The sequence below is a fragment of the Branchiostoma belcheri genome, unplaced genomic scaffold (genome assembly GCF_001625305.1).
Source record: "Branchiostoma belcheri isolate BF01 breed outbred unplaced genomic scaffold, Haploidv18h27 scaffold200, whole genome shotgun sequence".
NCBI classification, from domain to species: domain Eukaryota; kingdom Metazoa; phylum Chordata; class Leptocardii; order Amphioxiformes; family Branchiostomatidae; genus Branchiostoma; species Branchiostoma belcheri.
In genome coordinates, this window is record NW_017803492.1 from 106,616 (window position 1) to 123,725 (window position 17,110).

Below are 17,110 nucleotides of genomic sequence, written 5' to 3' on the forward strand. Positions count from 1 at the left end.
CTAACAGACTTCGAAGTGTGTCTACTAAAGATCAATGACGTCATATCTACCGCGATACTGTTATTTGTAATTGCCCTACATTTACCTTTAAACAGCTATCAACGAATGATGTCGCCTCTGGTAACAATCAGAAAAAAGAGACAATTTTATGCATCCTTACCGTGTCCTTAGCCTCGTTCTCCTGCTTTAACTGCACCTGATCCTTCAGGCCTTGAAGTTCTCCTCGCAGATCTGTTTGTTGCTTCATGAACGCCTCTTGCTGATCCCGTACATCCCGTATCTCTCTCATGAACACCCACTGCACGAAATGGCCTCGGATTCTAGCAGATGCGTACCGGGATTTGTCCGTATTTTTCGCAGATACAAGCGGATACTGACGGATCAGATTAGAATCCGCCAGAAAATCCGAAACATCGGTTACTGCAATCCGGAACCTATTCCGTACAAATCCGAAAAACGGGATCCTTGTAGTAAATATTCCACACGGAATACGTTCGGTTTTTGCCAGGATACGCACAGAAAAGAATTTGGATCTTGGCAGATGCGTACCGGGATTTTCCTGAATTGCTGACAGATACAAGCGGATACTGACGGACCAGAATGGAATTCGCCAGAAAATCCGAAATATCGGTTACTGCTATCCGGAACCTATTCCGTACAAATCCGAAAAACGGGATTCTTATAGTACATATTCCACACAGAATACGCTCAGATTTTCCCGGGATTCGTACAGAAATGACCCCTGACAAATGCGTAACTCAAGATTTGAACTTTAATACCTTCACCATATTCCCATTCAGGATACATTCGGATACGTTCAGGCTTAATAGGAGCTCCTGCAACTAAATTGTTTATTATCAATACACAGTATAGCCTGAAACATATCGTGTTCACTTACCACTCCTAAGTGGACAGCTATGTCCTTACATTTGGGGTACATAGTTATCCATTTTGCTACCACTTACAAAAACTGTAACAAACATTTCTGTCCAACGTTACCCCTTAACAGTAAGCTATGCCTTTACACTTGAGGTCATAGTAAACAAACAAAAACTGTAATAAACATTTCTGCCCAAAGTTACCCTAAAATAGTGAGCTATGCCTTTACACTTGGGGTACATATCCATACGCAAATCATAGTGAACTAACAAAAACTGTAACAAAAATTTCTGTCCACTGAAAAGTTACCCCCAAAGAGTGAACTTGGGGTACATATTCGGACACAAATAATGGAAAACGTGTTTCACTGGCCTCAGAAAATTCACCAGAAATAATACTGGACCTAAGTTAACATTTAGAAATCCATTGATTCAACTCTAACAAGATGGGATTTTTAGACTTGGAAGTGGAAGAAGGGTCACTGGGCCAGTTACCTTCTTTGTTCACTGCCGTTTTACCTGTTCACTTTAGTATGAAGTTTAATATTTTTGGTCGAGCTCACTTTTGTATTTTGTAGATGTGGGCAGCCAAAGAATGGCCTTAGTAAAAAAATAATTTCCATTTTCATCATAAACTGGCTCGTCTGGTGACATGTACTCCGGACAGCTTGAGCTTGAGCCGCTTACTGTATGGTTTCTTCACCTTCAAGGTGATGATCCAGTTTCTGTTGGCAAAAAAGCCATTGATCATTTAATACATCATAAGACAGACTAGCAAAACCTTGTCACATACATCCTGGAGGTATAAAAAGGTAAACAAATACACAGGTGACAAAACGTCCCATGTCTTTATATAAACGTCTTCGAGATGAGGAGGCTCCGCCTGTAGTACTCCCTGCTGTTTGCAAATTACATTGGTCAGAAAACTTGGGCATCTTCAATGGACAAAAAGTAACATATAACTTGATCAAAATTTCTACCAGACATATAATAAAGGAATTGACAAATCGACTATACCTGAATACAATAAAAATACTGAACACTTTTTTTTTAACTGCTCCCTATTTTTGTCAAGACGAGGTTGGCCCGGCACGAATGCCTATTGACCGTTAGAAAGTATGAACAAGTTGCTACCCTACAAAGACAAGCCCCTAAAAGCCTTTCATCTATAATGTGGAGGGGGCAGGTTAGTTAGAGACATGCATTTTATAATGTTTCTGGCAGCGACATATCAATAACCAAATAGGTATGATAACTGAACTTACCAAACGCCCGATGTGTTGGATCAAGTGCGCAGGGCCGCCGTGCAAGGGGGAGGGGGCGCCGAAGCTTGCTACACACGTCACTATTCTGTGCGTTTGAATTGACATCACATCCTCCTCCTGTCCAAACACTATCAATCCTGTCCAAACTCGATGACCGATCATGGTAGACTGGTTATGTCATCATGGTATCACGAAAAAAAGCGATACAAACGCCTGATTTCACTCTAGTTTTCCCCTGCATCGAAGCCAACTTTCCTAACGGTTTTCATTCTAACCGCCAACACGGTACGCATGCGTACGCTAGCTGGCCAATCAGAGGCATCATTTAGACTTTGCTTCCTTTCATTGCCTTCCTCAAGAAAGTTACATGTACGTGTTAGGTACCTGATTTATAAGGGATGCAGATTGTTTAAACTCGGAAAGGTAGTATTACCCATGCTATATAAGTTTGGTAAATTCCAGATTTCGTGCAAACGAGATCAGAAAATTTCCTCTTCTGGTATCTTTTTCGGATCTGCGGGATTCGTAATCCATATGAGGTCATATGAATGCCAAGTGGGATCTGTTGGGATCTGTGGAAGCGAATCTGCATCTGGTATCTTTTTCGGATCTGTGAAACTTGGACTCCATAGTAAGAGTCAGTCAAGTGCGAAATTCTGATATTCACAAATTTCTCTGCGTTTCTGGTATCTCTTTCGGATCTGTGGAAGATAGATCCGCAAAATCCCGCTTCTGGTATCGTTTTCGAATCTGCAGAACCGTGATCCGTAAAATCCCGCTTCCGGTATCTCTTTCGGATCTGTGGAAGATAGATCCGCAAAATCCCACTTCTGGTATCGTTTTCGGATCTGCAGAACCGTGATCCGTAAAATTCTGCTTTTGGTACCTTTATCGGATCTGTGGGACCAGGAATCCATAGCAGTACGAAATTCTGAGATCCGCAAAATCCCGTTGCTGCAAATCACTTTCGGATTTGTGGAAGCGAGATCTGCGAAATCCCGCTTCTGGTATCTTGTTCAGATCTGCGGAAGTGCGATCCGCGAAATCCCGCTTCTGTTATTTTGTTCGGAATCTGCGGGAGAGTCCAAAGCAGCAGTGCCCTGTGGGTTATTTTAGAATCCGTTTAATGCCCGGCAGGCGGATTTGCTGAAATCTGTGGTAGTACATGTATGACGCCATGTTGGGTATTTATTGTATCTGTCAGGATCCGAGGCAACTCCAGACTCCCCTAAAAACCGAACTTATAACATATCCGAGAAAGAAGGTTCCTTGCGAATATCAAATTTGTATCTGTGATTTCTTAAAGATCCGGACGTATACGGTGCCGGAATTGTCGGATCTGCAGTGCTACTTCGTATTCTAGTAAGGATTGCGGATTTCTCCGGATTTGCTACGTATCCGTCATGATGCACGATTTCGGATCTTCAGGATTTGCTATAATCCGAGGCCATTTCGTGCAGTGACCATTTGCTGATCCCGGATGGAGTTGATCTCTCGCACCATGAACAGCAGGGCGATGAAGGCCACCACAGACGTGAGTCCTGACATCGCCACGACGATTCCATTGGTCCACCGGTTTCCATGGAGACCTACAGAACCTTTTGGAGCTGCTTCGCCGATTGGGACCAGCTTCTTGGACGACATCTTCGATGATAATTATAACACGATTTCAATCACTCGGTTGGGTTAAGGCAGCCTATAGCTATGACATACTATGAGTAGTATTTCATACATATGCCTGTAACTTTTGATAGCTTGGCCGCACCACAACTAAACTTCACACAGTTCTAGCAGTACTTCAAACACATTGAATAAGGGTTATTTTGTTTGTACTCCTTCTGGATTTTTGGGTTAAAAATCAACATTTTGGTTTCAAAAAAGCTGTTTACTTCATGGCTTTACGCGCAAGCGGTTACAACACCTTCCATCATGATATTTTACAAGTAGAAAGCCAACCCCCTTTTTATTATTTTTGTCCGAGGCTATTTTGTTTTAAATGACAGTTACATTTTTTTTTGGGCCAAAAAAAAGACAGAAACGACTATTTTTCTGTCAATTCTCGTTAAAAAAATCGCCACAGTTAAAAAATATCGACTTATATGCAAAATAGCCTCGGACAATTTTGATAAAAAAGTGATAATACATAAACGTGGATTACTCGAAAGATCAATTATGCTGTTTTCAGCTGCGCGTAAAGCCGTTTAAGTCATACTCTGTGAATAAAATGCATAACGACGCGGGTTACAACGCGGGAAACATACAAATGACCGCCGGTACCCCGAATTCGAACACGCGTTCTATTCGAATGACGTCATATCGAACATGGTGGAACATAATTCGGGTTCGAAACATGTCTGTGGCCATCGTGCAGACACACGCCCGAACTCGAACATGAATATCAGCCTAGGCCGCCTTACCCAACCGAGTAGTTCCCCTTCCAATCAACCCTTTCTTTACTTAGATTACATTCGACCAAACAAGTAAATCAATTGTTGCAGTTCGGAAATGATAATATCTAATAATGTTTATCTGCCATCCACGTTCCGACATGGCAAAACATCCCATTTTACCCAATTTCGGCATGGTGATCACTGTGAGAGGGCAGCAAAATGTCTTTTTTTTTCCAAAATCAGGCAAAAATCAATGCGTGCTCTGATCCATAAAATTCACGTGCTGTGGCATGTTGTCAATGATACAAATCACGGCGGTCTGTCACTACGGTATTCTTTCCCATTGCTAGGCGCGTTCTAAAAGGTATCGGATTACAAGACGCTATTTGGGCCGAGTTTGGCCTACCAGTAAAACACTTGAAAATAAACAAAAAGGATTTAATGGTAAATTTCGTCAAATTAAAATGAAATTATTGCCTTAACATCCTTTCAATATTAGCTGTTTATGTTAAATCATTGATTTTTCAAAATTTCGCTCCGAAAGACGATTTTTTCGGATTTCCGACCACAAGTCATGTCATGTTTTTAGGCAAACATCGTTTTAACCTGGCTACGTATATCACCCCAGATCCCCGATTTTTATATTTTTCGACGACTAGGAATAAGATCAAAAATCGTGTTTTAGGGATTTTTTAATTTCTGATTTTAAGTCTAGTCTTTGTCGACATATTGGTGAAAAAATGATTTGTTTTTACATTTTTCGCACTAAATTACCCATAATTCAAAATTGAGGCCATTTTTCAAAAATCCCTAAAACACGATTTTCGGGACAACCGTAACGGGTCATTTTGAGCCGTGAATGGGGTATGCTTGACTTTCCATGCTTGCAGATTTAAACGAGTTTTGCAGACATGTCATGTCGACCAAAAGTCTGCATTGTGTTATTCATACTGGCGTAAATAATCATTACAGTATTCAAGGTCACCCAAGGATACGACAGTAGCTTCGCTACAAGTTACATGTCCACAAAAAAATGATAGCGGACATGTACTGTCCAGGAAACTGTTTGTATCTATAGAAAAGTGTTGTTTTTTATCTGCTGCACGGCACGGAGGCAGAATGGCTTGTTTTGCCGCTTTATTGTAAATGACCGCAGGTGACCCCGAAATAGAACGCGGGTTCGATTCGAATTGCCCAAATCGAACACGATCGAACACAGTTCGGGTTCTATGGCATGTGGGAACTTTGCAACCCAGATTTTACCACCGTGAATGCCCCCGAAAATATATTAAAAACAATTCTGTAACACAATCACTCTGCTTAACAAGCCCTTAAAGTGGAAAATCTTTCGTTGAAAAAAATCTCGTAAATTGGTTTACACAACAGGTAAACCAAATTGAAGCAAGCTTACGTCAATGCTACATTTTTCCAATGCAACTCTTTAGTCACATATCAACATCATTCGTAGTCATTTGCGGCAACAGGAGGCAGATTAAAGTTTTAAAAAGCGTCACTTTTTAGTAACCATAACAAATAAATCAGGACTAATAGACTCTATTGAAATTCGTATTGGTGAGAATCCCATTAGTGCGGTAACGTGGCAATGTCGCTAAAGCCTCGGTCACAACCCGCCGTACGTGCTTTTTGTCCGTACGTTTCTTTTTGGGGGGGATCGAGGCTACGTCTGCTACGTTTTTTTTTCTGAAAACGAGGGGAAGGAGTGGCGTCAACGCACGTCACTCGCACGGTTTCGCAAGGTGTAAGAGTGTGGTCTGCACGCCACGTCTGGCCATGAGCGGTTGCGTACATCGTACGTTGCGCAAGTGGTAAGTTAGTTTTACGTGCTTACAACGTACGATCTCTGTGCGATTGCAACTTTACCGTAAGGAGGCCGTACTCACACGTGCGTCTCTCGTACGGTACGTACGGGGCACGCGCGTCGCCCGTACTCGCTCGCACGGGTGGTGAATCCGTAGGCCGCACGCAGAAAAAGTTCTACGGCGTGTCTGCGTGCTCCCAAATCCGTAGGATTCCGTACGGGGGCGGTACTCACCACGCACGGATGCCCTGCGTTTGCCCACATTTTTGCACGTAGACAGCACGCAGAAGCACGTACGGTGGGTTGTGACCGAAGCTCAAAACGTAAGGCTAGTTTACTTGCTCTCCGGCTGTGTGGAAACTTTATTATTACGCTAAACTGTGGGATTTGTCTGAAAAAAGGAACGAAGAACACATATGTCCATACTGGAGAATACATAGAGGGCACAGGATTAAAATCGGAAACTCGACATTTTACTGAGACCTTGTCAACTTAATGTACTTTATATGAAGATCGAGAAATGATTATTGTTACAAATGCTAGGTATGTACTTCAGTAGCAACAGGTTGGTAAAAGAAGGAACAACGCACTATAACTTCCTACAACCGCCACAAACAGCTAAAATAAACCAGCATGTATCAAGTACACTTAGCCCTAAACAGTACACCTGGGGTCCGCGCGGACCCCAGCACTATATATTCTGTAATATCTTTTTTGTTTCTAAAGATTTTTTTCTGAAATTTTAGGTAATTGTCACCCACAAAGTTGTCTCTCAATACAGTGCAGAAAACTCCGTTTCTACCATTTACAAAAAAAAATTATATCTGATTTTCTTTTGGGGTCCGCGCGGACCCCAGCCGGCTTTCGATCATAATGGATACACTGGCGTTCTTATACATTACCTTATTTCAGTTTTTATATGTTTTTATGTACTCATCGTATGTCTACCAAGTTTTCAGAGAATGGTGTAGTAATAGAAATAAATTTTAATAACTTTGGTGTAATAATGACGTCATATGACGTCAGAGCTAATAATATAGTCCGCCATATTGGATTTTGACCAATGACGTCATCAAATTAGCATATTCTATGCATATTGAATGATTTAACTTATATTTAATTATGTAAGATGTTATTAATGTTAGAAAATAAGTGTAAATTAATATAAAACTCAGAAAATTTTTATGTTTAAACCAAAATTATTTCTATTTAAAAAAAACAGCCTGCTAAAAACCCGTTGCCATGGCAACACAAAAAACATCAACTTACTAGTATTAAACTAATATGAACTTTTTTCCAGAGACATTTTAAGAAAGGTCTCCAAATTTGATACTTCTAGCGCAAGCCGTTTAGCCGCTATCTGAGATCAAAGTTGGGCCTCAAAAGCCCCTTCAGTCTGAAATGGGTTTAAAAATCGGGTATTTCTTCTTGTCTTCTTTTCTTCACCAAAAAATAGAAAAAGTTCAAAATGTATGATTTTTGTATGTAATGTGGACACAGAGGTTCCCACATCAGTTTGCAAAACAATTGAGCTGGTAGCATGTTGATAATTTCTAAAAATTAGCAAAAAACTGTTCTGGGGTCCGCGCGGACCCCAGGTGTACAGATTAATCAGTCCGAGAAGGTGTACTGTTGAGGTTTAGTACAGTGAATATAACGGCAAAGAAAATGAAAAACAAGTAAAGGGTTCCACTCACAGCTGTTGTAGTGCGGCGTCGCCTCAAGCACTGCTGGTTTTCAACATGTAATGTATGACCGTGGGACATGTGAATATATAGTTTACTTCTATATCTAGGACCTTTAAGTACCTTATTACATTGCTAATGAGAAAAATCCCCCCGGAAACATAACAATGGCAATTCTATAACACAATCATTCTAGACAATCAGCCAGTAAAGTTTACAAATCCCTTCGTTGAAAGAAACCTCGTAAAAGAAACCTCGTAAATTGTTGTTGTAAACGGGAGCATGTGTTCATATAAACATACGTTAATCTTATATTTTTCCAAGGCAACTCTTTAGTCGACCATTAGCAGCATTATATTATCTTACCGGCAAAAGGAGGCAAATAAAAGCCTAGAAAGCGTCACTTTTTTAGCTACCATAACAAATAAATGATGACTGGTGGATTCTATTGAAAATGCATGTTGTTGAGAATCCTATTAGTGCGGTAACCTGGCAATGACGCTCGACATCAGGCTGGTTTACACTTGGTTTTCGGCTGTCGGGGAACTTTTTTTATCACGTGTTTTATCACGCTAAAACTGCGGGATTTGTCCAAAAAAAAGGAACAAGGAACCCATATGCCAATAGTGGAAAATACCAATAGTGCACAGGAATAATATCAGAAAGACATTTAACCAGACCTTGCTATATTAAGGTACTTTATATGAAGATCAAGAAATAATTATACCTACGAAACATTAGGTGTGTAACAATAGAAACAGGCTGGTGATCAGAAGAACAACTGATTATAAGTGCACATCTCTCATCTTACAACTATCATAAACAGCTAAAATAAAACCAGCATGTATCAAGTACAGTAAAGGTAACGTCAAGAAGAATGAAAAAGTGGCAATCGCACAAAGATCGTACGTTGTAAGCACGTACAACTCACTTACCACTTGCGCAACGTACGATGCACGCAACCGCTGACGGCCAGACGTGGCGTGCAGACCACGTACGTACACCTTGCGCAACCGTGCGAGTGACGTACTCCCTCGGCCGGCCACCCTACGTTTGCAGAAAAAACGTAGCAGACGTAGCCTCCCAAAAAGCGTACGGACAAAAAGCACGTACGGCGGGTTGTGACCGTCGCTTAAAGGTTTCCACTCACCGATGTAGTAGTGCCCAGACGCGGCGTCAGCTCAAACACTGCTGGGTTTTAGAATGTAATGCACGTCCGCGGGTGAGAGGAATATATGGTTTACATCTCAATTAAGGACCCGTAAGTAACTTAACGTATTGTTATTAAGAAAAATGCCCCCGGAACATAACAATAACAATTCTATAACACAATTATTCTGGACAGTGAGCCCATAAAGTAGAAAACCTTTCGTTGAAAGAAATCTTTTAAACGTTTTACACGCCGGGTACCAAAGTATGTCCACATAAAAGTACTACCGTAATTTTGTATTTTCAATGGAAACTCTTCAGTCAACGTTCAACAGCATTTATACCATCTTATGCCACACCAAGTAAATTTTATGGATGACGTCCTTTGGAGACCCTAAATCTAATGCGAGGGGGTGAGAAAAAACAAGAAGGGCCCTAAAAACAAGATGCCTAGATTAGACTAAGAGACGACAAATGTTAGGACACAAATTGAATGAGGTGACACAGTGTAAAAAGTAAGAAGTCTTTTATTCATCATCAAAACAGAAATAAATCAGGTGGAACAGCAGTTGTCGTCCTGTCCTGTTTTCGCGTTACAGGTTTCACGTCAATCTGACGATTTGCGGCACTGTCGTGACTCTTTGGTCATAGTTACAGGAAGCGGAAGTTCTTGTTTTTTTCTAGGAACATGCCAAAATCAATGCGCGCGAGGACGTCATCCATAAAATTTACTTGGTGTGGCCTTAGCGGAAACAGGAGGCAAATTAAAGTTGATAAAGCGTTACTTATTCTAATTATTCAGCCACCAAAACAAATAAATCACACTGGTGGATTCTATTGAATTTCATGTTACTCAGAATCACATTAGTGCCGTAACCTGGTGATAATGATAAACTTCTATGGCAGGAGGAATATCACCAGATACCAATTATGCAAATACGGACCTACTTTGCATAATTTATCTCAAAATTATCTGACTCCTTAGTGGTAAAAGATTGAAATTTCATATTTGGAACATGTGTAAGTTAACATCACAGTGCATTCATTATGTAAATGTAGATGTCATTGGCATAATTAAAGAAGAAATTTACATGTCAAGCCCGTATTTAATGGAGGTATGAGATCTCGGAACTCTTGTTGGGATTACATTGAGCAATTTTTTAGGATTTCACTAAGCATGGTATTTATTTCTCGTCTAGTTTTGGAATGATGGTCGCCATAGGTGATAGAATTGGTGTTGGTAGTTGTAAATGAATATTTAAAAAAAAGGTTACAGTTGTTCGATATTCTATTACTTACTGTTTCCATGATGTATTGTAGCAATAGAGCTTACAGGTAGTTGCCTATTTAATTGTTCGTTACGTTAACACGCATTTCTTTAGGCCGTTTTCTTTTGTTGCAAATAAAGGTTCCCTTTGAATCTTAGTTTTGCATTTGTCTATATCTCTGGCCATTTCAATAAGGTTGTCAATTTAATGTATGTGTTGTTATGGAGGAGACTTGATCTTCCATAACACTTATTTGGCAGCGTGTAAACAACAAAGACGCACTTCGATTTCTGTTTTGAAGTCACCATTGTTGTTTACAGGCGGTCTCTTAGCATGTGGTCATGAAACTTGACTGTTCTTTTTGTAACGTCGTCAAAATCATCGACACTATCTCTTGTGTGTTGGTTTCCATAACCTTAACTTTATTTTTTCCACTTGAGTAATTAATTGCACAGAACTAAGGTAGAAGCTAGAACGACAACATTTGCAAAGCAAATGTACGATATTTACTTTTACTAGCTTATCAACATACTGCTCTGTTTACTCTTATTCACAAAACTTTCATATACATACATATGTCAACCACCACCCCAACTCTGTCTTCATACATAATGAAACCTAACACCACATAATGTGTGCTACAACACCAGTTACTATGGTGACAGCAGCCTTGTCCAAGTCATTGACCCCGTGTTTGGAGAAGAAATAGATCCAAAACAATAGGTTTCGTTTACAAGGACATATTTTGACATAATGTGACTAATTCTTTTGATGTCTGTGTCTATATCTATATAGATTTCAGCAAAATACATAACATTGAGCGCTTCATAACATTTTTCTAGATTCATGATTCTTTTACACAAACCTGTTGAACTTCCACACGGAAAGGGGAGACTCTCCTCAATGATAGAAGGGACTCCCGGGTTCGATTCCTGACCTGCCACCCATCTTGTGCCTTTGGGAAAGGCACTTTACTCACTTCACGTAAGTGAAAAGGAGCATTGTCCTGCTCAGTATTTGTCCTCTGCGTTGGTGACGGTATAAAATGTTGATGTAACTTAAGTGTGCCGTCACCATGTCCAGTCATGAAATGTTGGAATAAAAAAAAAATGATAGAAGGGAGAAAACATTGAAAATACGACCGTATCGTGCTATCACCGTCCTACGCGTGTTCGGTCAAGCGTCCAGCGAAAGGAACCTCTAAAGGAGGTACAGTGCAGCAGAACGTGTTGTAGCTTGCTAAATCACAATGCATGGATACGCGAAGCCTACGAATTGATCTCACGAAGTCCAGCAAACTAGGTAACACGAAAAAAGACGTAGAAGACAACGCCAAATGGCCTAAAATGGTCACAAAAGACTCTGGATGCATATGTGGGGCGTTCACAAGGCCCGTCCGACTCAAGCTACGCATGTGGTACTCTCCAAGCAGAGGTTTGGGTTTTGGGGGTATTTTTAGCGTGCTTTTAGGCTTTTTTATCGGGGTTTCTCTTTTGCACTGAATTTTGTTTCCCCACCAAACCCAACCTCTGCCAGCAGCCGAAAGCTTCAATGGGCTATAAACCGATTCACTTCAGCACATTACAGTCGTTCTGCAAGTAGGTGTGAACCAGACGCATAAATAGGCACAGTCAGCAGGAAGCGTGTGACCCAATGCATGCCTTTCTGACTGGCTAGATGTGTGATAATCCACCACAGTAAAATGCATATCCTTAATGGTAATTTGATGGTTCCCTGGGGGGAGCACTGTCACGTTTCTTGAATAGGTTTGCCCCGCCCCGGGGCGAGTGCCGGCAGAGGTTGGGTTTGGTGGAAAAAAAATTCAGTGCAACAGAGAAACGATAAAACAAAAAACGAAAGAAAATAGCTAACAAGACTGGCAATGAAAACATACATTGCCATGGCGACGGTGGTTGCTGTTAGGGTTATTGTTTGCATGGCACTGCCATCATTTCATGATTTTGAGGAAGACTTGGTACTTGGACTTTGACAGATACAGTACACTCCTCCCCTGAGTGTATAGTGAACGAGCCCCGGGGTCACAGAAAGTAGGGCCATCCGGGGCAGACAGGTCTTCAGGGTTCCAGGAATGTGGGCAGATGTGGGTCAGAGAAATGCCTGTGGACATTCCGCATGCCTGTGGACAAAATGCCTGTACAATTCCTAGAATTCTTGCGAAAATACTGTACCATTAGGCTCCTCCCTGAGACGTCGCCAAAAATACATCCCCCCCAACCCAAACCTCTGATTGGATAGTACGCGTGTGGAGGGTGGGTATGGTAGTACCGTACTGGACGAACGGGTTCGACCGGGTGTTGAATTGTGTCATAGGTCGGATTGACAGTTTTCGGACGGAAAGTTTTCTTTATTGGGTGCATGAATATGCCGTCACTACAATAAAAACATTGCATACTTGTGTGATTTGTTTATTTGTTTATTTATCGACCATTAATTTCAAGATGTATCTATAAAGATTAAGCTTCCCGGAGTCGTATTACACATACATACACTAAACCCAACTACACATGTATTTACATACCTCTACATGCTAATCTTAACTACAACAGGTAAGACTACAACTTAGTACAAGTTGTGCTGAGAGGTCAGAGGTCTGTACTTAAAAAATCATATTTACGCTTTGTCATTAGGGCAAAGGCCACCAAATGGCGCATGCCCAGAGGGCCCAGTCTGAGACCCCTTTGAGTGAGTGCAGCCAAACCAACTGAAAAAGCCTTTTTCTTGGTATGTGTGGATAAATGCTGGCATTTTCCAGCTGGAGAGTTATTTCTATTTCTATTAACTTGAAAAAACTGGCTGTTAGGGTTGCTTTGGCTGCTTGGTAGGTTCTAAAACTAATCCCATCTTCTTGTCTTTTGGTGGTCTTCAAGGGGGTCAGAGGTCATGCTGCCAGTGTTTGCATTTGCCGTGCCAGGTATCGCTGGTCAAAAAGTGAAATTTTTGGACTAAATGGACAATTTGGAAGTTGGACTACCCTGTCAATATGTGTTTGCAATAGTTGAACACTCAAGTTGGGGATTGTTGACAGCTCAGTTCTTAGATGTTTCCATATATTCCAATAGGGGCTGGAATTAGTGGGCTGTGCCCATTACATCTACCACCAAGATTGCGAGGGTTTGGAAGTGTCCATTATAGTTTTTAATTAGAAGTTTTCTGAGATTGGGTTTGTCGGGGAGAGTATAACTCGGCCTGGGATCGAACCAACGACCAATCGAATGCAAGGCGAGCACCCTATCCACTTGGCCATTGCACTAGTCAAGAAACACATTGTATAAGGTAAAACCTGACATATGATATTGTAAATATGAATAACACAAAAATTGGTCAGGAACAAAGTATAACTATTCGACTAACCCATTAATTACTAGTATGATATTAACCCTCAACAGTACACCTTCCCGGACTGATTAATCTGTACACCTGGGGTCCGCGCGGACCCCAGAACAGTTTTTTGCTAATTTTTTGAAATTATCAACATGCTACCAGCTCAATTGTTTTGCAAACTGATGTGGGAACCTCTGTGTCCACATTACATACAAAAATCATACATTTTGAACTTTTTCTATATTTTGGTGAAGAAAAGAAGACAAGAAGAAATACCCGATTTTTAAACCCATTTCAGACTGAAGGGGCTTTTGAGGCCCAACTTTGATCTCAGATAGCGGCTAAACGACTTGCGCTAGAAGTATCAAATTTGGAGACCTTTCCTAAAATGTCTCTGGAAAAAAGTTCATATTAGTTTAATACTAGTAAGTTCATGTTTTTTTGTGTTGCCATGGCAACGGGTTTCTAGCAGGCAGCTTTTTTGAAAATAGAAGTAATTTTGGTTTAAACATAAAAATTTTATATTTAATTACACTATCTATTAATTTACATATTTTATATTAAATTACACTTCTTTTCCAACATTAATAACATCTTACATAATTAAATATAAGTTAAATCATTTAATATGCATATAATATGCTAATTTGATGACGTCATTGGTCAAAATCCAATATGGCGGACTATATTATTAGCTCTGACGTCATTTGACGTCATAATTACACAAAAGTTATTAAAATTTAATTCTATTACTACAACATTCTCTGAAAACTTGGTAGACATACGAGTGCATAAAAACATTTTAAAACGGAAATAAGGTAATGTATAAGAACGCCAGTGTATCCATTATGATCGAAAGCCGGCTGGGGTCCGCGCGGACCCCAAAAGAAAATTAGATATAATTTTTTTATAAATGGTAGAAACGGAGTTTTCTGCACTGTATTGAGAGACAACTTTGTGGGTGACAATTACCTAAAATTTCAGAAAAAAATTCTTTAGAAACAAAAAAGATATTACAGAATATATAGTGCTGGGGTCCGCGCGGACCCCAGGTGTACTGTTTAGGGTTAAAAAAACTTGATAAACCGAACAATACCGTACGTGTTGCACAACGGATTACTACAAATTAACAATGTTTACAAAGTTAACAAAAACCATGTTGATAACATTTGCTGTCAAAACTTGTAATCAAAATACTGGATACAATTTCTAACAAAACTATTTGAATACTTCTAATTAAAAATATTGTTATTATTTCTACCAAAAATATATTGAACACTTCTACGTAAAAAGAATGCTGGTTATAATTTGTAACAAAACTATTTTGTAAGCACATATATGAGTTTTTAACATAAATATAACAACCTTACCCGATTATCAACTACATGATAAGAGATAAATATGTTGGTGATATCTTTTTAAAAAATCAGGATAAAAATACGTCGAACACTTTCGCTGGATCTGTTGTTTTTAAGCTGGTTTGTTAGCCAAAGAGTAGTTATAATATCAGCTGAACAACACAGAATGATTTGATTTGATTTGATTTATTGAGATGCCCTTTAGCCCCATGAGGGGCTAATCTTCCAGGGCTCATTAACAGTACAACACATAAAATGATACATATGCGTTCCTGCTTTCAACGACAGCATTCATTCTACATCAAAATAATTCTGCATCATCTACATACATTGTACAAAACTGATGTGACTGATCTGATGTACCCCAAAACTAAGGCATGATAATAAAAGAAATCAACATTGACCCTGTTATCATACTCGTCTGGTGGTCTTTGAAATAACTTCATATCTGTAATGTATGCCACAGCATAAAGCATGTAGGCTGCCTCTCCCGTTTGATTTCACGGTAGTCATACACTTTAAGGTAAGTCTATGCTCAATTCTTATCTGCATCCCTTTAAACTAACAAAGTTTACGAATCGTGCATGTTCATTGAATTCCCATGCTTGATGTGCATGTTGAGCTTTGAGCGAATTAACCTGTGGTCTGTCCAGCAGGCTGCACAGCACATAGACTTTGTTTCTCTGACATCCTGCCTGTCTCTTCTCCGGACTATCACGTAATCTATGAGGTGCCAGTGTTTGCTGCGTGGGTGCATCCACGATGTCTTGTTGCGGTTTGGTTGGCGAAATATTGTGTTTGTAATAACAAGGTCATGGGTCGCACAGGTTTTCAGCAGAAGATGACCATTGCTGTTACATTTGCCTATTCCGTTTCTGCCGAGAACTCCCTCCCAAGTCTGGTAATCTGTACCGACTCTGGCATTGAAATCGCCAAGGATAACTAGTTTATCTCCCTTTGGTACATCCATTATGAGGGCCTCGAGGTCTTCATAGAACTTGTCTTTGACTTCCTCGGGGTTAGTCATTGTAGGGGCGTATGCACTGATAAAAGTACCCTGGCACTTGCCTTTCATTGGCAGCCGGAGAGTCAGCAGTCGGTCATTCACTCCTTTGGGGAGGTTTGTAAGCCTGGACATCAGGTTCGACTTAATGGCAAACCCCACTCCAGCTTCACGACGCTCCTCACTACTGCGGCCACTCCAGAAGAAGGTATAACCTGCGTTAACTTCTGTCAGTTGACCTTCATTAGCAAACCTAGTTTCACTGAGGGCTGCAATCTGTATATTGTACCTGTCAAGTTCCCTTGCGACGAGTGCTGTTCGTCTCTCGCTTCTCTCTGCCTTGGCGCTGTCCATGATCGTCCGCACATTCCATGTGCCAATGGTGATTGGTCTCACCAACGTTTTCTTTCTTGAGTGCTTACCGCTTTGTTGGGATCCCCTCCTGCCACGGCGAACAGGCCAGGGGGAGGTGAAGCAGGCTATTTTAGGGCACCTTTTCTAGCCCCTTCCTCAGGCTAAGGAGGTGAGCAGAGCGATCCTGAAGAGGGCTGCTCAGTCACCCAGAAGGCTGCCGAACTCCACTGCTGCTTCGGTCCAGTAGAGAGCGACCACATGTCCTGGGCCGCCTGTGTGGGGGTTCGTGGCTACAGCTCCAAGTGTATCCTCACCTGCTGCTTCGCCAATTTACCCCTCGCCACAGGGCTTTAGGGATTTGTTTTGTGATGTCTTTGACTTGCGCGTGAAGTGGATTAAAGTGAGGGAGAGTTGAGCAATGTCGTCAGCCTCACTCTCTCTTCCCAGTTCCCAACCAATTCCAGTGGCAGGACAAGTGTCGAGACGACTGGGGGTGAGAAGGGCGCAGTGGATGACCAGGACGCTTTTAATGCCTTGCCCTGCTCAAAGCGCTCCACAGCACTGTGCTGTCCCCGCCTTCCTGTGGGACAGTACCCGGA

At 41.0% G+C, this 17,110-nt stretch overlaps 1 protein-coding gene across 1 annotated transcript; it reads right to left on the bottom strand.

Annotated features, from left to right (window-relative positions):
• Nucleotides 1–15,725: 15,725 nt before the first annotated feature.
• LOC109469360 (craniofacial development protein 2-like) lies at nucleotides 15,726–16,511 on the bottom strand. The gene has a single exon (XM_019767864.1). The coding sequence runs from the start codon at nucleotides 16,509–16,511 to the stop codon at nucleotides 15,726–15,728; it is 786 nt and encodes a 261-aa protein (XP_019623423.1).
• Between the last annotated feature and the right edge of the window lie 599 nt (nucleotides 16,512–17,110).

Bases quoted from the DNA above. Each gene is read 5' to 3' on its own strand.
- LOC109469360 (XM_019767864.1), bottom strand. From the start codon at position 16,511: ATGGACAGCGCCAAGGCAGAGAGAAGCGAGAGACGAACAGCACTCGTC.